The 22,619-nt window shown below is 52.5% G+C and overlaps 2 protein-coding genes across 15 annotated transcripts; both read left to right on the top strand.

The window, feature by feature from the left end:
• The first annotated feature begins 171 nt into the window (after positions 1-171).
• LOC104912186 (mitochondrial fission factor homolog B-like) lies at positions 172-9,370 on the top strand. Of its 13 annotated transcripts, none has more exons than XM_085230752.1 (8): positions 172-434; positions 1,023-1,201; positions 2,254-2,491; positions 3,055-3,218; positions 3,481-3,593; positions 4,222-4,383; positions 6,699-6,765; positions 6,913-9,370. In XM_085230752.1, exons 2-8 carry the CDS (start codon positions 1,031-1,033, stop codon positions 7,042-7,044), a joined length of 1,047 nt encoding a protein of 348 aa, XP_085086878.1. In that variant the 5' UTR covers positions 172-434; positions 1,023-1,030; the 3' UTR covers positions 7,045-9,370. The 13 variants fall into 13 exon arrangements, 11 of the variants coding, with proteins under 11 accessions (XP_085086878.1, XP_085086881.1, XP_085086877.1 ...); XM_085230751.1 differs by lacking the exon at positions 172-434 and adding an exon at positions 441-862; XR_004160662.2 differs by lacking the exon at positions 172-434 and having other exon boundaries at positions 6,913-7,117; positions 8,410-9,370.
• Positions 9,371-9,518: 148 nt separating this feature from the next.
• On the top strand, positions 9,519-18,040 carry LOC100543783 (cyclic nucleotide gated channel subunit alpha 2). 2 transcript variants are annotated; one of them, XM_085230748.1, is made up of 7 exons: positions 9,519-9,863; positions 9,953-11,486; positions 11,647-11,754; positions 11,951-12,121; positions 14,191-14,298; positions 14,481-14,587; positions 15,250-18,040. In XM_085230748.1, exons 2-7 carry the CDS (start codon positions 11,386-11,388, stop codon positions 16,671-16,673), a joined length of 2,019 nt encoding a protein of 672 aa, XP_085086874.1. In that variant the 5' UTR covers positions 9,519-9,863; positions 9,953-11,385; the 3' UTR covers positions 16,674-18,040. The 2 variants fall into 2 exon arrangements, with proteins under 2 accessions (XP_085086874.1, XP_085086873.1); XM_085230747.1 differs by having other exon boundaries at positions 9,519-10,689; positions 11,361-11,486.
• Positions 18,041-22,619: the final 4,579 nt, after the last annotated feature.

The raw sequence follows: 22,619 nt of genomic DNA, 5'->3' as shown, positions 1-22,619 counted from the left end.
CTGGCGGCCGGGAGGGGATTTGGGCGCACAGCTCGTCTGCATTCCTCTGCACGCGCCTAAACCTCTTAGATAATCCCCTTTAAATAGCAAGACTAGGGCAGCGCGAGATTTATTTTAAGCCCTTTCAGAACTGGATTTTATGGTAAGGCCTTGGACTCCGTTCCCATTCAGAAGCTTTTAAAACCGTCATTCATCCCAAACGGATAGTTTTATCGCTGCACGCTCCACTGAGAGGCGGAAGAGCTCAGCTCCGGCAAGGCGATGCGCGGCCGCTGCTGCCCGGGGGCCGCAGGCAGGAGCACCGGCTGTGCCTTTAAGCCCGGCGTTGTGCCAGGAGGGGAGGGCTCGCCCCGCTGACATCACCTCCCCGCCGGCCGGGCAGGAAGAGCGGCTGCTTACAGGGTTGAGAAGTTGCTTTAAACTGCAAAAAAAAAGTAAGTGCCCACTCCCACCCCGCTCCGCCCTTTCCGCCAGCGGGGAGCGGGCGCTGCGCGGGAGCAAAGCCCGGCTCCGGGGGGGCTTTGGGGGAGAAGAACAGAGTAGATCTACGGTCACGAACCTCAAGCGGGAGGTGCCAAGCCGTCTGGGGCGGAGGGATGCCGTTTCCCCTCCTGTCCGTGCCGGGAGAGAGGCGGCCGGTCCCTCCGCAGGGAAGGACGGGGGGTCCCCTCCGCTTCCCCCCTCCTCAGCACTGCATCCCCCGCACTGCCGATGAGAGGAGAAGCGCAGCGCGGAGGTGGGGAGCGATCGTGTTCCATCGGCGTGAGCAGGATTGCTCGGCAGCAGCTTGAGAAACCCTGCAGAAAGTTAAAGGCGGAAATCCGGCCATTTAAGCTTTTTCTTCCTATGGATTTTGACATTTGTGGGTGTTTGTTGTGTGTGTGGCTTAGATTGTCACAGCCCGCTCCTCTCTCCCCCCTCATCCCTTTTCTCCTTGGGAGCTGTGGCAATTCTGTAGGTGGTTAGGACATGAGCCTCTCTCCTCTTTCTGATTTATCGCTCCTCATATGCTGCTTTCCCAGAGAGAAGGATGAGAAGACGGCGCAGGGTGTTTATTCCTCTAAAACCCCAAAACCGGAGGTGGAACCCAGTGCTTGCCATGGCTGCGGGCCGTGGAGCTGCGTGTCTGACACAGCATTCGGGAATGGCACCTTTCTGGGACAGTCCCAGGACTCGGCGTCGGGGCCGACCCGATTTGCAGGCACGGGGATCTCGTTCCTACACAGGTGGAAGCAGCGAAGTGCCGCAGCTGATGAGAAGCTGGGCAGGCTTCTGTCCCTTTAATTAAAAGGTTTTTAATGATGGAGGAGGAGAGAACAGAGTGAAGTCATTACTGTTGGCGGGGAGCCGCCCTGGCATGCCTGGAGTTACAGGGCTGCTGGTGCTGTGGAGTGGGATTGGTGCTCTGGGGCTGCATCTCCGGCCATGTGTGCGGCTCCGGGAGTGCTGGTGCTGCTCCCGGGAGGTGGGATGGGGATGGAGGTGGGGATGGGGATGGGGATGGGGATGGATGGGGATGGCAGCGGGGAGCCCTGGCTGCTGCCAGCTGGGAGTGGCTTGCTGGGCTGGCAATACAGCGTCAGAGCATAGGATGCTAAAAATAGAGCCCGACGTGATCAGAGCGTGCTGAGCTCCTGCGTTCTGCTCCTCGCCTCCTCCCCTTCTCACCCTCTGAGCTTTGAAGAGGAAAACGTCCCCTTCCTGCAGTGCTTTGGGCTGTGCTGGGGGATTTTGACTCAGAAGCAAAGGGTGATTTCTCTCTGTTGCGAGGGCAGAAGGGAGGGCCGAGGGGTCTGTAGGGGAATGGGGTTGGCTGGGGTGTGGAAGAACCCAGAACAGTACATCAGTAATGTCAAGAACAATAAATCAGAAAGCAGAGAGTCAGAGGGGCTGGGGACCTGCGGCCCTGCCGTGTCCTTGCTGGAAGAGACCTCCTTTCCTTGTGGGAAGATGGTCAGTGTCTGACACCACTGCCTGAAACAGAGTCCATCCCGTGCTCCTTGGTGCGGATCCCTCCAGGAGATGGGCATGGATGCAGTAGAGCCCTAGAGGATAGTATGGTGAAAGTGTGTGTGGGGACAGTTTAGTTCTTCCATCCCATCCTGCTGGCAGCTGTTCCCACCCCACGCCTTTGCCCCTGCCAGCTGGGCTCCATAGGACTCCCTGTTCTCCAGCATATCTCCTATGGTTCTGTTTGTTGTTGCTTCTGTATGTGTGTAGATGCCTCACAGCACGTGTGTTGCCCCTGTGCAGGTGTCACTCAGCTTCCTGTGCAATCCGGGGGAAACAAACAAGATGTGGCCACTTTTGGAGCAGAAAGTGAACGCAGTCCGCTGCGACCTGCTCTTCACTGAGGACATCAATCGAAGGATGCGGGTCCCCAACAGACTCACCGTGGCAAACAGCTTCAGCCCTGTGGATGAGGAGCCCATGTCTGAAGGTGTACCCCCTTCCTTTCCAACACACATCCCTGTTAGGATTTCACTTGCAGGTAATGTACTGGGTTTTTTGGGGTGCCTGAAGTACAGAGCCTGGCGGGCTCTGTAACATTGTAGGGAGAACTATTTTCTAAAGCACTCAGTGGTTTGCTTTGCGAGAGAGGAAGGAGTCAGATATTGTAGTCATCTTTCTTCTGGAAGGTAGTGTGGGAAGGTGGTTGAGATGCCTAAGGATGAAAGGTGGATGAAGATGACTAGCAGAAGGCAGGAGGGGCCTTCAATCCAAAATGTGAGGAGCAAAATCTGGAGGCATCTTCTTCCACGTCTTCCAGTTTCCTCTCAGTTTTGGGGATGCTGAGACAAATGGCCCTGCTCTTTGACAAACTGTTCTCAAACCTTGCTTTCCTAGAGTGGTACGTCCAGTTGATTTCCATTCCACACCTCTCCAGGTTCTCTAATTGCTCACATCCTCAGAATGTGACTCTTGATGTACATCCATTAAGAGTGGACACGGGGCTGGCAGTCCTGTATGAGAGAATCTCTCTTCCCTGCTGCCCTGAGGACAATGGGGCACATTCAGGTTGTTTCATTCTTCCCTCTCTCTTTTCTGTGAAAGCATCAGATGCAGATCTGAGACCCATCCTGCTGGACCAGCAGAGGAATATCCCCTGCGCTGAGGTGTGCATGTCCCTAGACTCCTCAGCTCAGCACTCTGCACTGGGGGAGCTTCCTTTCATGCACATGGCTGGCAGATCAAGTGCCCAGAATCGCAGACGACTGGTACTGTAACGAGAGTGGATGGGCTTGCATGTGTTGGCAGAGGGATCACGTTCCCTGTGGTTGCTTTGCTCTGGAGGTCCAGGATCATCTTACTGGGCTGGGGCTTGAGCAATGCCCCCACCAGTGAGGGCTTTTCATGGGACACAGGGCTGCTCTACCTAAATTGAGTGTGGTGGTGATGGGTTGGACTGGATAATCTTAATGGTCTTTTCCAACCTTAACGATTCATTGACTCTAATGCATCTGTGTTTGATGCCAACAGGGCCACCACAGCGGCAGGTCACGGCGGCAGAACCAGCACAGCAGTGGGTCACGGCGATCCCCAAGTGACAGCACCCAGTTGGCCTTGCCCAGCCCAGCCCTGCACCATGAGCGGTGAGCATGGACCTGGAGTGGTGCAGGGTGGGTAGGGACCGGCATCCGTGGGGTCTTTGGTGCTTTGTGTTGGTGCCCCAAGATGGGGGGAATCCAAATCAGGGCTAGCTCTAGTCTTGCATGAAGCTAGTTAAGAGGAAAGTGTCCTCTGGTGTCAGTAAGGAGAGGTTTGCTGCCACCTGAGGCACATGGGACAGCATGTCCCCACTTGGAGCTTGGTGGCAGCGCTGTGGGTCCTTGCCTAGCTGTTGGGTTTGCAGCCAGGGTGAGCAAAGAGCACGTGTGCTTTTTGTGAACAGTAATGTGGTTGACGTCATGGTCTTTCTCTCCAGTGGAGAAAATCCTTGAGCTTAATTCCAGAGCAGAGCCATCTTCTGCCTAGAAGAAAGCCTGTCCTGGGCTGGCAGAGGGGTGTGGTTGTCATATTGTCATTGCTGCCTTTGGAGGATCCAAGTGACTGAACTTGGGCTGCTGGAGGAGCTCCTCTCACCCAGTAACACAGAGATCTGGGTGTTGATGGCATCGCCTTATGGTGCTCAGAGCTGCAGGAGGGACATAGGGCCAATGGGGCCATGACTGTGCTGTGCAAGGCCAGGCAGTAACCACTGTGGTTCTGTGTGCATCCCAGGCTGGACACCTGCCCCCCACCTGCTCACAGTGCACCACTTCCCCTCCTTGCCAGGACGGGCAGGATCTACTCCATGCAGAACATCTTCCAGACCATGTACCTGCTGGGCCAGGTGCTCTTCCACCGTGTCCAGAACTCTCTGCAAGACTCAGTGCCACCCAGGTGACGTTGGCTTGTCCTGAGCCACCTCCCTGCTGCTCTACATAGACCTAGCTTTGCCTTGCAAGGCGGGAGCCAGCCCTGAGCTTTCTAACCTCACAGGATGTGGCTGCTCCAGCCCCTTCTTCTTACTTATCCTGCCAGCTCTGGGTGCCTCCTGCTTGTTTTTGTGCCACTCAAGGGACCTAACACCTCCCTTGGACACTACTGGGTTTCAGCTACTCTTCAGTGCTACTCTTTCTGCATGCCTTGATAGTGTGATGGAGAGAAATGTGGGAAGGGAATCAAAACCCAGCACAGATGGCCCAGTCTTGATCTTGTCACCAAGGCACCTCTCCCATGTCCTCACAACATGCATGACAATCTCTTGGTTGCTCTTCAGTAACCTTTTCATAGAACCATTGATTATCCTGTGTTGGAAGGGACCCATAAGAATCATCTAGTCCAAATCCTGCCTCCACACAGAAGCACCTAAAAATCACAGAATCACCAAGGTTGAGTTGTCAGAATACTTCTGATTCTCCTTGAGCGAAACCTCCAGGCAGATGGGGAGGAGGGGGAGCATCCATCATCCATGCCACTCTGGCACATGGTACCTTCCCTCCCTGGCTGGAGCAGGGCTGCAGGCAGCAGAGTTTCTCTCTGTGGGCAGTACCCGGTGATGGCCAGCACACTGCTTGAAAGCAGGGACATCTGATTTTTTTTTTATTTTAGCTTCTAAAAATTTGGTTATTGCACATATAGACCTTCTCATGTCTGACATGGAGGAGTTTTAGTTGTGATACTGTGGAGGAAGGAACTTAGAGAGTGGGGCGAGTCCTGAGCTCTTCCCAGCTCTCCATCTCCCTTTGGAGCCAGGCAACTTGGAACGCCTTTTCTTGGTACTCTGCATCATTTCAAATGCATGCATTCTTTCGTACTCCCCACAACAATAAAAAAGTGACTGAGCTCACTTGTTTATCCTGAAATTTTAATGAAGAAAGCTCTGGCCTTAGAGAGAGGCTGGATTATTTTCATGGCAGTGACCTCTTGAAGAGTATGAGTCATCAGAGGTAATTTCTGTTCTTTACTCTAAAGGGTGTTCACTTGTGTCAATGGGGATTTTTCAAGTATAAGCTGCAGGAAATGTCCAATTTTAATGGCTTTGTACTTGGTGAAATTGGATATTCTTTCTGTTGTGACTTTCATATTTACCACAGCTGCATTACGTGAATGCATTGTCTCATGAGTGTGTTTTCAGGCCAATTCCTTGAATGTCATGAGTGAGTTCCCCAGAAGAACTCATTCAACCCTGTTAACCTATAACATGTCAATGAGGGCCCGTGGCAAAACGTAGATTGGTTTGAGTTGGAAGGGACCCTTAAAGGCCATCAGATCCAACTCCCCTGCAATGAGCAGGGACATGCACAGCTCCATCAGGTGCTCTGAACCCAGTCCATCCTGACCTTGAGTGTCTCCAGGGATGGAGCATCCACCATGTTGGTGTGTACAGTAGAACTTTGGATTACAGATGAGCTGATGAAGTGCTATCCTATAATGATGGGAACAAAGATGAACATGGCAACTCTAATTTCTCAGCGTGGATCTACTTTACTTGTAGTTTTGTGCTGCGAGCCCTGGACCAAGGTTGTATCTGCAGGAGATGCTCATCCATGGCTTCTGTCCCTTTGTTTTCAGGGAAGGAGGGAAGCGATGCATGGTTGGAATCCTTGTTTGTGCTTCTGGTTGCAAATAACATTTGCTGTGAGGGCAAAAAATGCCTTTTGTGAGGGAAGTATTGGAGAGGACCAAATCCTGGTGCCAGCAATCCCAGGCAGGCTGGCACATGGTCAGACAGGTCCCCCCACCAGTAGCTGCTTCCTACCCACTGGGTCCTCTCTTGCTGGGTAAATACCATCCCTCCATTTGGGCACTGGCTGTGGGATCTCTGTTTGCCTGACCTGCTCTAATGATGGTTTATCCAATCCTCAGTGGATTCCTCTGGCTATAGGAAATGGACTCCGGGTAAATATGTTTTCTCTCTGTTGGATCTCTAAAGAAACATAAGCATGTGGTTTTCTTGTTGCCTGTTGTAGCATGTGTTGAGTGCTTTGTTGTGACCACTGCGGCCTGCATGGTGGAGGTATAAGCATGATGGGGGTACGAAGAAGTTGGTAGATGCCATGTGAACTGTTTCCTCTCTCCCAATGCTGCATGCTGACAGCACGACCTGGGTGTGCACACAGTGCTGCATGGTTGGGCTCCCCATGGCAATGCCATGTGTGCAGGAGGGTAACTGCACCTCCTGAACAGTGTGCATCTCTGTTTTCTTCCCACAGCTCCCAGGAGATTGGCGCAGCCCCGGAGGAGGTCATCATGGCTGAGGCTGCAGCGATGAGAAAGGAGGTGAGAGAAGGAGCGTAGGGCTGCAGTGTTTCTTGGGAAAGCTGCAGAAGGGTGGCTGAGGGTGCTCCAGGGCTTGTTGCTAGGGCCTGGTTTGCTGGCATTGCCAACTAGCCCTGGGTGGTGCTCCTCACGCTGCTCTCCTTGCAGCTGGCAAGGATCTCGGAGCGGCTGTGTGTGCTGGAGGAGCAGCACAAGGCCTGGCGGAAAGAGGAGCCTCTGGTGTACTCCATGCTGCTCTCTGCCTGCCTCGTCAACACCTGGCTCTGGCTGTGGAGATGACTCTGTGCCTTGGGCTCCCCGACCCACCCTGGTTGAGAGCAGAGAAAGGATCCTTGCTCACGTACTGTGGATGGTAAAACTGTGTGTTTCTTCTGAACTTGACCTGAATTGGAACTATAAAGCTGGACCTGGCCACAGCAGCTGGAGATGGATGACAGGGAGTGTTGGAGTGGGACAGGGAGCATGGTCCAGTGTGCATAGACCCAGGGCTGAGTTGTGTTTGGTGTATGGTAGCAACTATGCGGTGTGTTTGATGGGGTCAGCGGTCATGTGGGAAGCTGCTGTGAAAAGCCCAAGCCTCATAAGAAATTTGTGAATGACACAGGAGGCATTTGTCCTGCACAGATCAATGAGAGAGCCTCTGCCCCTTGGGCTGTGTATTGGAGGAGGCACAAATCCAAATGTTGGGTCTCTGTGGGCATCAGGTCCTGTTACAGGCTTAGGCCATGGTTGAGCTGGTTCCCTGCCTGTGTCACAGCTTGGACAACTTAGTTCTGCCTCCGTAAAATTTCTCAGCCAATTCATAGAACCATAGAATGGCTTGGGTTGGAGGGGAGCTTTCAGCCCACCCAGTCCCAACCGCTGCCATGGGCTGGCTGCTCCCACCAGCTCACCTGCCCAGGACCCCATCCCACCTGGCCTTGAACACCTCCAGGAATGGGGCACTGGTGCTATCTGGGCAGCAGTGCCAGTGCCAGTTGCTGTGGTTTCTTCTTCAACTTCTACCCCAAAAGCTTGTGCAGAATGTTTGGGTGTTTTTGAATTGCTGCTAGGTTTTATTTTCTTCCTTGAGCAACTGTGTGAGTTGTCCTGTGCCAGGGCAGCCCCTGCTCCAGGAGAGGGGTGGGTCTGGAGGAGCCAGGGGCTGCCATCCACAGGGGAGTTGGACTAGCTGACCTTTAAAGGTCCCTTCCAACTCAAACAATTCTATGAGTCTATGATCTCTATGGCCTCTGCTGTGGCACCACCTTCTTGACTCCTGTCGTGCTGGAAGCTCTCAGCAGTGGGTTTGCAAGTGCTCATATCCCAGATGGCTGTAAGAGCACTGGTGAGCTCTGGACTCTGGACTTATCCAGGAGCTTGGCTTTTTCCCAGGGAGATGTACATGGGAAACCTCCCGGGGTAATTGTAAGACCTTGTAATAACAGTGCAGGCACCAGACAGGCCATGGACAGTTGCCCGTTTGGGCAGCAGTGGGTATCTGTGAGATTGCCAGTGCCAGAGGGCAGGATCACTCCCAGTCTGCTGCCAAGCTGTAACTTCAGCGTGGTACAACAGCACAGGTGAGGGGAATCCTTGGCTCAGGTGCCAAAAACCAAGCCCAGTTCAACAGCTCTGCTGTTTCTTTCCTTCCTTGATGTTTAGGAACACTTGGATTCACAGTGAACTGAGATTCTCATAGTGGTTCATCCAACGCATCTGCTGAAGTGGTGCCTGCAGGCCTGGGGCAGGAGTTGGCAACAGGACCTCTCTGTTCCACCTGGAAATGATTTTAGCTGGATCTGCAAATCACCCAGGTGTCTCAATGGCTTATTTACAGACACGGATGCTTAGCTGTTCCCTGTCTGCCACTGCTTCAAGCCTCCATGGTGTAAATCTGGCAGCTGGACATTTACTAATAAATAACTGTCCCACAAGTAATTGCAGGTCTGAACCTGTGGCTGATGTCTGGGTTGAGGACTGCACTGAGATTTACTGCAGGTGAGAGAGCTGGAAGGGGGTCTGTGCTGCAGCAGTGTGTGTGTAAGGAATGGCAGCAGGGCTCCTGGCATGGCTCAGGGATGTGGACAGGCTGGAAATACATGAAAGTGAGGTGATCAGATGGGATGTGTTCCTGAAGGCTAATTATTGGCAGGTTGTATTGGGTAGAAGGTGACTTTTTTGTCCTGGTTTCAGCTGGGACAGAGTTGAATTTTTCCTTCGTAGTGCCTGGTATGGTGTTGCATTTTGGTTTTGGGCTGATAACACACCGATGTTTGGCTGTTGCTGAGCAGTGCTGTAACTACCAAGGACCTTTCAGTCTTCAGCTTCTGGCACTGTGCTGCCAGTGAGGGCTGGGGGGGCACAGGAAGATGGGAGGGGATGGAGCGAGGACAGCTGACCTGAACTGACCACAGGGGTGTTCCACACCACATGGCATCATGTGGAAAGCCTTGGCAGTGGTGGGGAGCTGGTGGAGCAGCTGCTGCTTGGGGACTGGTGGGCATTGGTTGGTGGGTGGTCAGCAATTGCATTGTGCATCACTTACTTTGTAGATATATGTTATTATCATTACTATTTTCCTTTTCTCTTCCTTTTCTGTCTTAGTAAATAGCTTTAAACTCCATCTATGAGTTCTACTTTGTGTTCTTTCCCCTGATTCTCTCCCCCCTCCCACTGGGGGGAGGTTTGAGCAAAGGGCTGTGTGGTGCTGAGCTGCTGCTGGGTCAAATCCCAGTCCTGTACCTGAGGCACAAGTCCTTCTTTAAATCTAGAAACACTGACCCATGAAGTGCATATTTTAATAAACTCTATGTGTGCTGGATGTGTCTCCTGTGCCCCTGGTTTGGGGTGGCTGAGGTTTTCCCCTTGGCAGCAGGATGCTGCCCTGCTCCTTTGTGCATCTGCTGTGCATCTGCAGATTTCCTCCTTCGTTGTCCCAGGCAGGTACATGTGGGAGTGCTGGGTGTCCCCTGGGGAGGCTGCCACAACAACGTGCTTAGAAAAAGAGGCAGCTCGTGCAATCTGGCACTGGAGGGAGGTGTGTGGTGTGCACCAAAGGGACAGAAGCAGTGAGGCTCCTGGAGCTCCCACATCCCAGACAAGGAGCAAAAAGAGAGGTGGGAAGGGAAACAAGCTGCTGCCACTGCTTCTGGCCTGTTCCTGGTTCTGTGGCATGGGGACAAAGGAAGGTGGTGTGTCCTTCCAGTGCTGCTAGCCGAGGGTGCAGAAGTTCCACATCTATTCAAGCTCACTGCTACCAAGATTTTCAATGAGGTGGGGAATGAAGCTTTGAAGGAAGAAAAGGTAAAGTTTTGGTGCTGAATGGACCCTGGATGCTGGTGCTCTCAGATCACACTTGAATGATGTGCTTGAATCTGCACCCATGGAAAGAACTGACCCAGCTTCAATCGCTGCATACAGTTGGATGTGAGAAGGAAAGAATAAAAGTTAACCCCTTCCTTATTGTCTTGGGGATGCAAGCGTTCTGTTTGTCAGAGTGACTCTGTGTGCAAAACAACAAGGCAGACACCAGTGATCATCATCAAACTCTGCAGCTCTCTTCTCCGGGATTCCTTCTCTGAGAAGCAAATGCGGCTTCCTGCTGCCTGAGAACAGGTAATTGGATGGAGGGGAGGGAGGGTTGGTGGGGAAGAAAGGGATGCGTGGGAGGGAGCAGTGTCCCTCCTCGCCTTTGATCCCTGGGTACAAAGCTGCTGTGGCTGACCACTCTGACGCACACTGTGCTGCTTGGGGCATTGAAGGAGCCCAGGGGCCAGGAGTGTGCTGCAGTGAGGGGACACACACACTGTGCATCACCTGTCCTGGGCAGGTGGGGGACCCCTCTGCAGCCACGTGGCTGTGGCGTTTGCTGAGGCTTCTATGAGGAGATGCCCCCTGCCGACCCCTGCTAGCTTGCTGGAGGCCTCGAGGGACATCAGGCTCGTAAGTGGGTGGTGTTGGCATCTTGGTGGTGGCTCTGTCACTGTGGGGAGGTGGCTGGGTTTGTGGGCAGCTCTGCGTGTGTAGTCCCCGACCACCACAATGTGTGTGCGTAATGGTGACGTGGGCAGGGCCGTGCAAGGCATTGTCCCTGACCATGCAGTTCATCATCAGTGGGATTTGCTGTGGGAGAGCGCTGGTAAGCTGTCCCCAGGAGCCTGCTTTGCTCATGTGCCCATGGCTGCAGGGTCGTGGAGGGGCTCAATGGGCGGGCTGCTCAGATGCAAGGGTCTTGTACATGCTAAGCCCATCTTGTGCTGCTGTGTGTACAGCATCTCCCCCCTCGGTGGTTATGCTCTCCCATCCCTCCTGGGGGCTGTTTTCTCACCTTTTGGCTGTAGGAGAGCTGCAGCTCGTCACTAGGGCACAGTGCTACAGATGCTGTTGCCCTGGCAATGGCTGAGGAGCCCAGGTGGTGGGGAGAGCATCTTTCAGGGGCAGATGTAGGGCCTCCTGGGGAGAGTACAATGCCTCACAGGGCTCTGCAGTGAGAGCTACATGAAAAACATGGGGTTAGGCTTTGCCTCTCTTTCCTCTGGTGCTGTACCATAACTCAGTGCTCACACCATACACTGCCTCTTGCCCCCCGAGCTCCTGCTCTTTGCTCTTCCTAGGTCCTTGGGGCAGCTCGCTGGAAGGATGATGGCAAGAAGTAATGGCCTGCAGCTGCCTGGCCCCTGCCCATCCCTACCAACCAGAGCCAGGACTGATGCACAGAGCACAGAGCTCAGCACGAGCAGGTCAGGATGGCTCAGGAGAGGGTGGCATTGGTGGGGCAGGGCTGAGTCTCAGGGCACAATGGCGCATCCCAGCTGTCTGCTTCCCCTGGTTCACCCAGTAGGGTGTGTGCTGGATTGAGATGCGCAGTGAAGCCATGGCCCTCCCTTCTCCCCACTGCAGGACCCGCTTGACCCAGGATGAGACCTTGGAGCTGCGCAGAGGAACTCCTGCATATGGGGGGGAGCAGCCAGCTGCCCCCCCTTTCCAAGGCAGACGAGCCCTGGCCAGGTAGCGGTTTGGGACTAGGCTCCAGGGCAGGGTCGGGTCCTATGCATTTCCAGAGCATGGAACGAAGCTGGAGAGCTGTTGCATAGGCTCTTGTCTGAATCTTTTGTGCCTGGCTTTGACCGGGCTTTTGTCACAAACCTTTGCTTTCTCCTCTCTGTGTGGGCAGCTCCTGACTCTGCCTCTCTCCCCCATTTAGGATTGTCAGGCTTGTGCTGGTGCTGCGGGACTGGGCCAGCAAGAGCTTGCAGGAGGAGCAGCAGAGGCCAGACCCCTTCCTTGAGCGCTTCCAAGGCCCTGAGCTGCAGACAGTGCCTGCTGATGCCAGCAGCGATCCAGAGGATGAGGAGGCCGAGGAGAAAACCAAAAAGTAGGGCCCTTCCCTGTGACGCAGCCTCCCTGGGCTGAAGATTGGCCACATGCGATGCTGTGCCAGCAGTGATGGGAGAGGGGCAGGTGTCCCACAGGCAGTGGGCTCAGCTCTGCCCAGGGACAGGGTGGCAGCAGCGGGAGGGCTCCGCTGTGCTCTGCTGGCATCTGAGCCAAGATGGGACTGCAAAAAGCTGCACTGGCAGCTGTGCATGTGAGGAGCCAGGGGACATGGAGAGTCCACGCTGGATGCCAAGGCGAGCACAAACCAGTGGGCACCTCCAGCCTCATTCATCATTGCAGGAGGAAGGGAGATGAAGGGAGTGCGTTTGTTGCCTGTCTCCCCGCCTTTCAGGGCAGACACCGTGACGGCAGCTTTTTGAAAAGGCTCATTCAGACCCAGTGCTTTCATCTCCTCAGCTTGCACTGCCGGTGAAAAGCAATAACCTGGCTTTTCTTCTGCTGGCTAATTAAGGGGCAAAGCTCACGGACTAGTCTGGACCCTACCGTTGTACACGGTAATTAAAACACCAAGAAATGATCCTTTTCTATAGGAGGCAAGTATCTGAGCCTTGTATCAGGGCTGTTGCTAGTCATGGAAAAAAAAAGCGCTCTGCTCTGCGAGGTGAAAAGGAGCTTGTTAATTACTGGAGGGAGAGGAGCTGATGTGTGCTGAGAAGGCTGCTCCGTGCCTATGGCTCCCTGGGAAAAGCTGCACTCTGCAAGGTATCTGCAGGGGATGGGACAGTAGAGCTTAGTGCCATCACCCTACAGCCTGTAAATCCCTGCTGAAGGGATAAGATAAAGGTCCCTGGGCTGGGGGTGTGTGTGCATTTGGTGCTGCCCCACAGACTTCAGAAGGGAGACTACCACAGCTCTCCTGGGGAGATGATGGCATTGGTGACTTAAAACTGAAACTACCAACATGATTATCATTGCTACATTAGTACATTAGTACTTGTGATGCAGTATTACAGCAGTGCTGGCTGGTTGCAGGTGAGTTGGTGTTTCCCAGATGCCAGTTACCTTATGTCTCAGAGAGCAAGGGGTCCCTTTCTCAGAAAATATTTAAGCTGCACATCAATCCTGTCCTGAGCAAAACACAACTGTTTACTCCTGTAATGTGGGGAGAAACACATGGTTCAGGGTTGCACCCAGAGGGAGAGTGAAGGAGCACTGCTGGCCCTGCTCTGAGCTCCAGTCCCACCTGGCACACCACTGGTGGAGGCTTCAAGGCACACATCTGCTTTTGAAGCTGTCGGAAGCAGCGGGGTGAGCGCAGAGAATGTGCTGGCAAGTAGGTTGTTTTTCCTATTGCTGGAGGGAGCTTTGCACATTCCAGAGCTGGAAGGGAGGTGAGGATGCAGGGGGAGGTATTTTGCCCTAGCTGGTGGTAGTGGCTGAGCCTATCAGTCCAGCTGCAGAGTTCCTGTTCCCCAGCTCCTCCAGTGAGATCTGGCCAGGGGAGCACATGCATCTTATCTCAGAACCCCAAGATGAGCAGGATCAAATGATTGGGAGCAGTTCAAAGGCTGGACAGAGGGCTGAGCAGGCAGGCAGGCGGTGTGGGATGGCAGCTCTGTGATGCCGGCCACCGCTCTGGGGCTTGGGCAGCCCCGTGGTGCTCCCTCTGGTGTGCAGCAAGCTTTCCTTCCCGCTCTAATTAATCTTCTTCTCTCAGATCTGTCTGGCTCCAATCCATGCCTCATTTAGGAGAGGCAAGGTCATCTAACAGAAGTTTTCTGGTCACCCACTCCCATACATCTGCTTCTGGCTCTGCCTCTGCGGCTCACGGAGGCCACCTGCTCTGCTTTGCCATGCTGTGGTTTCTCTTCTGCTATGCTAATGAACATTACTTTGGGGATAAAGGAACTTAAACAATGTGGGACATTTTTACTTATCACTCCTGGGACTGGATTTAGCTTACAGACTGGCAGTCGGGCTGCAGCTGTTTGATCCAGGCTAGTGCAAAGGATGAAGGGGATGACGCGGCTGGTTCCTTCCAACCCTATTTTCTATGTTTAGCCCTTTATTCACGCATTGCCAGCTCTGGCCTCTCTCTGCTTCCAGGAAGAAATGGCAGTCCTTTGTGGTGGACCCTGCAGGGGACTGGTATTACCGCTGGCTGGCCGTCATTGCTGTTCCTGTTCTCTACAACTGGTGCTTGCTTGTGGCCAGGTGAGCTGGGATGTTGCAGGGCTCCTGTCTCCTCTAGCCCTCATCTTCACCTCCTTGTTGTGACTCAGGTGAGGCTCAGACAGCTGTGCTGATGACTGTGGGGTGGTGGGAAGCTAAAGGAAAGAATCAGCCTATATTCGGTTGGAAGAGAGATTTGTTGGTCTTACCACCTCATCCTGCAGGGCTTGCTTCAGTGACCTGCAGAAGACTTACGTTGTCCTCTGGCTGGTGCTAGATTACATCTCAGACTGCATCTACACTGGGGACATAGTGATCCGCCTGCGCACAGGTGAGCATCCTGCCTTGTGAATGCTTTGTTCTAATATCCTAAAAGTGGAGGGACCTAATCTACAGTTCCATTAAAAGGAGGGTTTTGTCTACCTTGGTTCTTACTAGTATGAAGCAAGTCTCCAGAGAAAGAGTCTAATTTAAAGATCTGAGAAATGAGGTAAGTTTCAGAATGAAAGATTAATCATCCTGGCTTCTAATTTCACCTTTGAATAATTGTACAAAATTACCCACATTACTATTAGTATTCGGGCAGAGTTGAATGTCTGTATCTCTGATTTTGCACAAGTTCAGCTAGTGAATTATCTACATGGAAAAATGGTAGTATTTAATGCTCTTGGAATGGAGGAGGTGGCTGTACACCTTCTGTCTGGAACTGCAATAATTCCTGATCTGGAGAAGGAAAACCTTTGTGTTCCTATTTCTTCCTCGAACAGAGTGAATTCCTGAGCATTATCTTTACATGGCCTTTCCCAAATGCTTGATAACAAAAGCTTGTAAGCCAGCTACTTGGCTTACAGGTGGAACTGGTAATGTTTGGAGGATTGTATATATGCACGCATTTTCATGGCATACCATGAAATACTTATCAGAAGTGCTTACAAAGCCTGCCGTAGAGTGTAACAAAAGCCAAAATAATTCTCTCATTCCCTGCTCTGTTAGGTTTCTTGGAACAGGGCCTTCTGGTTAAGGACCTGAAGAAATTACGGGATAACTACATCTACACCTTACAGTTCAAGCTGGATGTTCTCTCCATCCTACCCACAGACGTGGTGTACTTCGCTGTGGGACTGCACCGCCCTGAGCTGCGATTCAACAGGCTGCTGCACTTCTCCCGCATGTTTGAGTTCTTTGACAGGACAGAGACCAGAACCAGCTACCCCAACATCTTCCGCATCGGCAACTTGGTTCTTTATATCCTGGTGATCATCCATTGGAATGCATGCATTTACTATGCCATCTCCAAGGCCATAGGCTTTGGAGAAGATACCTGGGTCTATCCCAATGTCACAGACCCTGAATACGGGTATCTCACCCGGGAGTATGTCTACTGTCTCTACTGGTCTACATTGACTTTGACTACCATTGGAGAGACCCCTCCTCCTGTGCGTGATGAAGAATACCTCTTTGTGATCTTTGATTTCCTCATCGGTGTCCTCATCTTTGCCACCATTGTGGGGAATGTAGGGTCCATGATATCCAACATGAATGCCACCAGAGCAGAGTTCCAGGCAAAAATTGATGCCATTAAACACTACATGCAGTTCCGCAAGGTGAGCAAAGACATGGAAACCAAAGTCATCAAGTGGTTTGATTACCTGTGGACCAACAAGAAGGCAGTAGATGAACGGGAAGTTCTCAAGAGTCTTCCTGATAAGCTTAGGGCAGAGATTGCCATCAACGTTCACCTGGAGACACTGAAGAAGGTGAGGATTTTCCAGGACTGTGAGGCAGGTCTACTGGTGGAGCTGGTGCTGAAGCTTCGCCCTCAGGTGTTCAGCCCAGGGGATTACATTTGCCGGAAGGGAGATATTGGAAAAGAGATGTACATCATCAAGGAGGGGAAGCTGGCCGTGGTGGCAGATGATGGAACAACGCAATATGCTTTGCTCACTGCAGGCGGCTGCTTTGGTGAGATCAGCATCCTGAACATTAAAGGGAGCAAAATGGGCAACAGGCGCACAGCCAACATCCGTAGCTTGGGCTACTCTGATCTTTTCTGCCTGTCAAAGGAAGATCTAATGGAAGCGGTCACAGAGTATCCCGATGCCAAAAAGGTCTTGGAGGAACGTGGCCGGGAGATCCTTAGCAAGGAAGGCCTGCTGGATGAGTCAGCTGAAGAAGAAAGCATGGAAGGGAAGAGTGTGGAAGAAAAGCTGGACAGACTGACCTTGAACCTGGACACACTTCACACTCGCCTTGGACGGCTCCTGACAGAGTACAATGATGCCCAGATGAAGCTCAAGCAGCGCATCACTGTTCTGGAGTCCCAAATGAGGCAGCAGGATCTGGAGGACTTCTTCTCAGATAGTTCAGACAGTCTGTCTGAGGTTGAGGGTGAAGCTACACCTACTGGGTTGCAATGAGAGCGTGCAGATCTCAGCTAGATGATGCCTTGCCTTGTGCTGAGGCAGTTTCTATTTCCCGTGGCAGCACCTTTGACTGCCTTGACAAGACTTCTCTCATGTTCTTAGCATTGCCACTGAGTGGCAGCTCCTGAGATGGCTCCAAATCAGGCAACTGTCCTAGCTCCTCCTCAATCTTGTCTCATTTCTTGTGAAACCTCTGATTTGGGTCAGTAAGAAGAGGAGGATGGCTAATGCCACTACTGATGTTTCCTTCCAGCTTCAGGAAAAGGTCTCTGTCAATCACACTTCTTCTTTTTGCCTTAGTAGAAAGTGGGACGTGAACCTTGATGGGGGGGTACCTGGACTCAAGTGAGAAAGTCCAACTTGTGCCTCTCATATCTGCAGACAGGGAAGCTTGTCTGGGTCACTGTCACCCCACAGGTCATCTTACTCCTCTTACTCCGAGGCTGGGCATCCAGCTGGAAGAGCAGGCAGCTGCCCACTGCTCTGTTCTTTCTGCTGTATTCAGTGCTCAGCCATCAAATCGCCCCAGCATAGACACCTGGGCAGCCCAAGCATCTCTCTTACCAGGAAACAGCACTCCCTCCTGCTTTCCTGCTGCAGTGGTGGAGGGATTTCCATTTGGACTACAGAGGACTCGGATGATGAGTGCAGTGTGGATATGAAGACTGCTCCTTGTTGAATGACAGTGTCTGTTGCACTGTGAGAGAAATGAAGATAGCAGCTGTCTCTCATCTATTTAACGATGGCTGGATGTGCCAGGAAGGGTATGACTGAAATGACATATTTTTAAGGAACAAAGCGGTGATAGGACCCAACTGTGCCCATATTCGCTTTACTGTGGGTGGCTCAGAAAGAGTGTAGAACACATTTATTTTCTTAGGCGGGAGGTTTTCTTGTAGTCGGTGGGAGTTTAGGGCCAGTTGCTGTCTGGAGAAATGAATGGCAGCCATGGGGATGAGTGTGCAAGGAGAAAAACCTTACACCATCACAGCCACTGGCAAAGCCCTATGGGTCCATGGTGCAAGCAGGTGAGATTGCAGGCCATGCAATCCCTGCAAGCTCAGCACCTTCACTAGAGGCTTCCAAAGAGGAGGAAGCCTGGTAGAGAAGGAAATTCTTGGGAAATTCATGTGCTGGGTCAAATTCAACTCACAGTTTGGCTAAAGTAGTGGGATGACAGATGAGGGCATGCCAAAGCACAAAGGCTCCTGGTGGAAAATGGAGAACACTTGCTTTGTCCTTTCTTTTCCCTCCAAAATGAGCCTGACTTCCTTTATTTTGGATGATGTTCTGTTTGAAATGAGATGGCCTTGCTTTCTGGGATTTCTGAGAGAGGGAAGATTAAATTACCAAAATTAGAACTCAGAGCACAATAATGTTTTTTCGGTTGCCTCGATGAAATTTGGGGGGTGGAGGGGAAGAGGCTTCTGTCAGACCTAAGCTGACTGTGGTTGGAGATGAACTGTCTTCTGCTCTGACTTTCCCTTTCGCTACCAAACCCTCCCAGCTTCTCCCTCCGCTCAGACCGAGAGCCGTGAGCCACCCCGGGCGCGGGGGGACGGGAGGGAGGCGAGGCTGCGGCTGCTGCGCTTGGGCCGGGAGAGGGAGCTGTGAGCCGCGGAACCGCCGCACGGCGCCGTACCGACGGGCAGAGCAGCCGGGTTTGCTTTTCCCTGCGCTGGGTTTGCAGGGCGATGCGGGCGGCCCGGCGCTGTGCCTGCGCTCCTGTCCGAAGCGGGGCAGCTCCTGCCTCCGGCTGGGGGAGATGCTCACAGTTTAGGGGATATCTTCGCTTCTTGCTGGAGAAAACGAAAAAAAAAAAACCAATCTTCCTCTCACCCCCCTCAGTTTTAATCCGAGATAATAATCACTCGGGAAACTTTAAGCTGTCAGACAAATTACCCCGGAGGATGGCTTTCCGAATGCAGAGCAGATCCCGTTTGTTTTCTCGAGGCAGCAAGCCAGGAAATCACAGATTGATGAACCGCTTGATGGGCCTGCTAATGAAATTAGCAGTAGCTCCATGATTTTTCCAGCGAGCCGACAGGCAGATGCTGGAGAGAAGAGCACAGTGGCACAGCTGCACTGCTGGGCTGCCCGCATCCCCAGCAGAGAGCACGTGGGGCACAGCAGATGCACCCTGGGGTTGCTCATTACTGGTGGCTGCAGTATGAATGTCTCCCTGTAAGGCACTCCTGGAGATGCCAAAGGCTGTGCACTCTGGTTGGCACCCAGGAGGAAAAGCTGAGGGTCCATTAAACTCTTTTGGCCATATAATATCTATAGTTTTGTTTCTGCTGGATCTCTCCTATTGAAAAAAAAAAAAAAAGAAAAAAAAAAGAAAAAAAAAAGTAATCCCCTGTACGACAGAGGCTCTCACTCAGCTGTATGTTGTGAATAGAAGACATCAAATCTGAGCAAATATTTTGCGGCTTTACCTCCAGAGAGGGCAGAGGGGGGAGGCGTGGGGATTGCCAGGCAGCTCCTTCCAGTGCTGTCGAGCCAGAGGAGCCCCCTGACCTCTGCTGCAGATTTCTGCAAATCTGCTATACCAGAGCTGTAGAAAAAGGCTGGGTGAATCAACCATAAATGCTTTTTTGGTATTGGGCTCTCCTTCTCCTCTCTGAACACTGTTTCTAGGAAAGAAATAATCATCTCCAGCTGATACCTAGAAAATCTCTCCTGTGGGCCTGTGGAAAAGGTAAGTGCACATCTCACAGTTGGGGAAATGGAGAGGTTCTGCCAGGACACAATGGGGATGACTCCTGCCCACCTGCTGTTTGTTCTTCTGAAGATGCTCATGAAGAGGCAGTTTGGTGAACTGAACGGGCTCCAAACTGGTCTCTTCTCCTTAGACAACCGGGCTAATAACCTGGCTTTGCTCCTGTTCCAGAGAGGTAAGTTAGCCAGTGTCAGGTCAGCAAGGTTCATATAGGCCTGGACAACTGGATTTTAGGATTGCAGAGTGGTTCCAGATGGAGCCTTGGATCTGGTATGTAGGCTGAAACCTCAGCCTGAGTGCTCTTCCTCACTGCACTGTGTCTGCTGAGGTTCAGCTGAGCTGCTGTCTCTTGAAGCTCCAAACTCTGCCAAAGGGTCTGTTATGGTTGAGCAATGGAAGTGTTGTTTGCAGCCCTATGTGTCTAAGGACTTGTAAGAGACAGAAACCTTCCTGAGATGTTTCACTGAGTCTTAACTCACTGATGCGGGCTCTGCCCTGTGGAGGAAATACTGCTGAGCACCCGCTGTGCCATACAGCCTGGTTGGTGCTCAGGCCCTCTTTGGTCCTGTGGAGCTCAAGTCTTCTGTCAGCCTTAGTGCAGGCTCTCAGTGTGCTCTGGAGAGAGTATCTCTGGCCCCAGGGGCACATCGCCCAGCCATGAGGAGCAGAGGTGGAATGGCTGAGTGCTGCAGCCCTCCTGCAGGTGTGGTGTCGGTAAACTTTGCCTTGCTGAAGCACAGAGTGGCCAGTCTGGGTTATCCTGTCCATGATCCACCTCTGACTGTCTTGCTTGCTTCCCTGCTCCTCCCCTGCTTGAAATACCAGGGTGCTGCCTCCTCCTTGGACAAACAAGCAGAAGTACCCATTTTTTCCCAAATGGGAACATGTGTTACCATGACAGCGGCTCAGGGTGAGCAGGAGGTGAAGCCATTCTTGTCTGTCTCTCTTGGAGGGATGGAGGGAGAGACTCGGAATACCTTCCCAGCACCTCTCCTGCCCTGCCCCACCAGTTGCTGCCTCCTGGGGATAGAAGGAGGCTGAGTATGCACATGCAATCCCCCGTGGCTTTCCCTGGGGCTCAGAAGAAGCCCAGAAAACACTCAAGGTGGAGGCTGAAGAATGTTCCAGGCCCTGTGCCCATGGTGTGGGTGTGAATCTTGCTGAAAAGGCTGCCAGGGCTGTTCTAAAGATCACGAGTTTTGAAGGTACTCTGGTAGTTCTCTGAGGAGTTTTTGGAGCATATGCAGTAGAAAAGTCCTTGCCTGAGGATCACTCCAAGCAAGAGTGATCCTGAATCATAAATCACAGAATGGCTTGGGTTGGAAGGGATCTCAAAGATGATGTAGTTCCCAGATGGTGATGCTGCACTTGGGGACCCTGTTCCCAGATCTAGGCCATGGTGGATCTGCTTGGTGTGTGGGATCATGGGGACCATGTTTTTGGCTCTTCTGCCACTCCATGAGGACAGCTGTTGGTACCTTCACGGGATGGAGGGGTGGGGAGATGGTGACGTTTAGTAATGAGCAGAAGAGCATTGGTTTCTCATCTCATGGATGTCTGCAGGTGCTTCTGAGTCTATTCATAGCTCTGTCACTGGCAGAGAGCTGTCAAGATGCTCTTCACTCTACTTGTTTTTTTAATTACAACTCAAAGTTCTAACTCCTGTTGAGAAGCAAGGATTCAGCTGACGCCCTCCTCTGCAGACAGACGTGCTGGCCAGACATGGACAGTCTCAGCATCTGCCTCATCTAATGAACCAGATGTTTCTATTGAGAGAAACCCAACCCAAAGTAGAGCCCCAAGTCCGCAGTGATGGCCTCCATCTTCCCTTTTTCCATTCCCATGGGAGCTGCAGACAGATTTTGGTACTGAAAGCCATGCTCTCATAGTGGAGAGTGGTTGTTGAAGTATAGGATGGATGAACTGTGGACCAGCCAGATTGGAACCGTCTGGATCTGCTGCCCCAAGGTGCCTTCTAATCCCTCCAGCAGCTTCTCCTCAGTTGACGTACTGTGTGTGCTTGGCTGTTTATAACTGAATCACAAAGGCAGTGAATTTTGTGTGTTTGCACACAGTTTTACAGATGTGAAGGTCAGAGGGGACAGTGAGCAGTGACCTTTAAGCAGGCTGTGCCACTGCAGCAGTGTGTGCTTCCCCCATCCCAGGATCCTTGTCTGCCCGCCATCACTCTTAGAAATACCTAGGGCATAGTGAGCTTCAGTTGGTGTTGGCACAGGGCTGGTGTAATGGCAGGCTTGGGAACTTCAGAAGAGAAAAGACCTGGTGTTTTGGAGACAGTGCCCTGTAGGAATGGGACTGCTGCAGGACAAAGATCTTCCCCATAGTGAGAGGTCCCAGGGAGCAAGGTGCACCCATCCGAAGGGCTGCAGTCCTCTTTTCCCCTCTTCTGCTCCAGGTCCCTCATCTCTCCTTCCCTCCTGGCCCTCTCTGCATGCTTTTGAATGCCACATGAATCGATACTTTTAATTAGCTGCTATTCCTCATTTCCGCTTTATTGCTCGGGTAAGCAAATTAAAAGCCAGCATGTTGCACTGAGCAGCTCCCCAGGGAGGACTGCAGGCAGGCACTGCTGCTTGCCTTGGGTGGGGGGGCACAGAGGCTGGGGGCTGTGGCCAGGGGCTGGAAGGAAGGGCTGGGGGCCGACAGAAGGGCTGGAGCAATACCTGACTCTTGTTCCCAGCCCTGCAGCATCCTCCTGTGGCTGGGAATGGCTGCGGAAGGGCTTTGTGGGGCAGAGGCAGTGGGTGAGCCCAGCCCCCGACCCACAAACACCCCTTTGCAGGAAGGGAGCAGCAAGTGTCAGCTCCCACTTTGCCCCGAGGAGAGTCTCTGCCAAGGGAATGACGGGAGGACCGCAGCTGTAATTAAAACTTTTAACAACATAACCAAAAACGCAATGAGCCGTTGTTGTTATTAGTCCAGCTAAAATGATAGTAGCACAGAGAGCCTGAATTCTGTAATTAACACTTAGCACATGCCATCAGCAGCACTGCCATTCCCAACCGCTGTGCACGGAGAAGTGGCATTGATGTGTTTGCCAGGAGCAACGTGCTGCACGCGGGGCTCTCACCTCCTGCTGTTGGGTCTGCTTAGGGCCACGGCCATGCATTCCCCAACAAGCATTACATATTCAGCTTTCTTCCCTGCTCCGTGAGCTCACAGTGCAGCTGACGTTGCTCCATCTGCATGTGTGCAGA

This window comes from Meleagris gallopavo, chromosome 9, assembly GCF_905368555.1.
Source record: "Meleagris gallopavo chromosome 9, MGAL_WU_HG_1.1, whole genome shotgun sequence".
Taxonomy (NCBI): domain Eukaryota; kingdom Metazoa; phylum Chordata; class Aves; order Galliformes; family Phasianidae; genus Meleagris; species Meleagris gallopavo.
This window is presented reverse-complemented; position numbering and strand designations above follow the sequence as displayed.

What these genes read in the sequence shown, in the direction of transcription:
- LOC104912186 (XM_085230752.1), top strand. Translation starts at nt 1,031, where the DNA reads ATGAGAAGACGGCGCAGGGTGTTTATTCCTCTAAAACCCCAAAACCGG. An exon ending in CCAGCCCTGCACCATGAGCG is followed by an intron (nt 3,594 to 4,221) that starts GTGAGCATGGAC and finishes TGTGCATCCCAG; the next exon opens with GCTGGACACCTGCCCCCCAC. An exon ending in CTGCAGCGATGAGAAAGGAG is followed by an intron (nt 6,766 to 6,912) that starts GTGAGAGAAGGA and finishes CTCTCCTTGCAG; the next exon opens with CTGGCAAGGATCTCGGAGCG.
- LOC100543783 (XM_085230748.1), top strand. Translation starts at nt 11,386, where the DNA reads ATGATGGCAAGAAGTAATGGCCTGCAGCTGCCTGGCCCCTGCCCATCC. An exon ending in GGCAGACGAGCCCTGGCCAG is followed by an intron (nt 11,755 to 11,950) that starts GTAGCGGTTTGG and finishes TCCCCCATTTAG; the next exon opens with GATTGTCAGGCTTGTGCTGG. An exon ending in GCCGAGGAGAAAACCAAAAA is followed by an intron (nt 12,122 to 14,190) that starts GTAGGGCCCTTC and finishes CTCTGCTTCCAG; the next exon opens with GAAGAAATGGCAGTCCTTTG.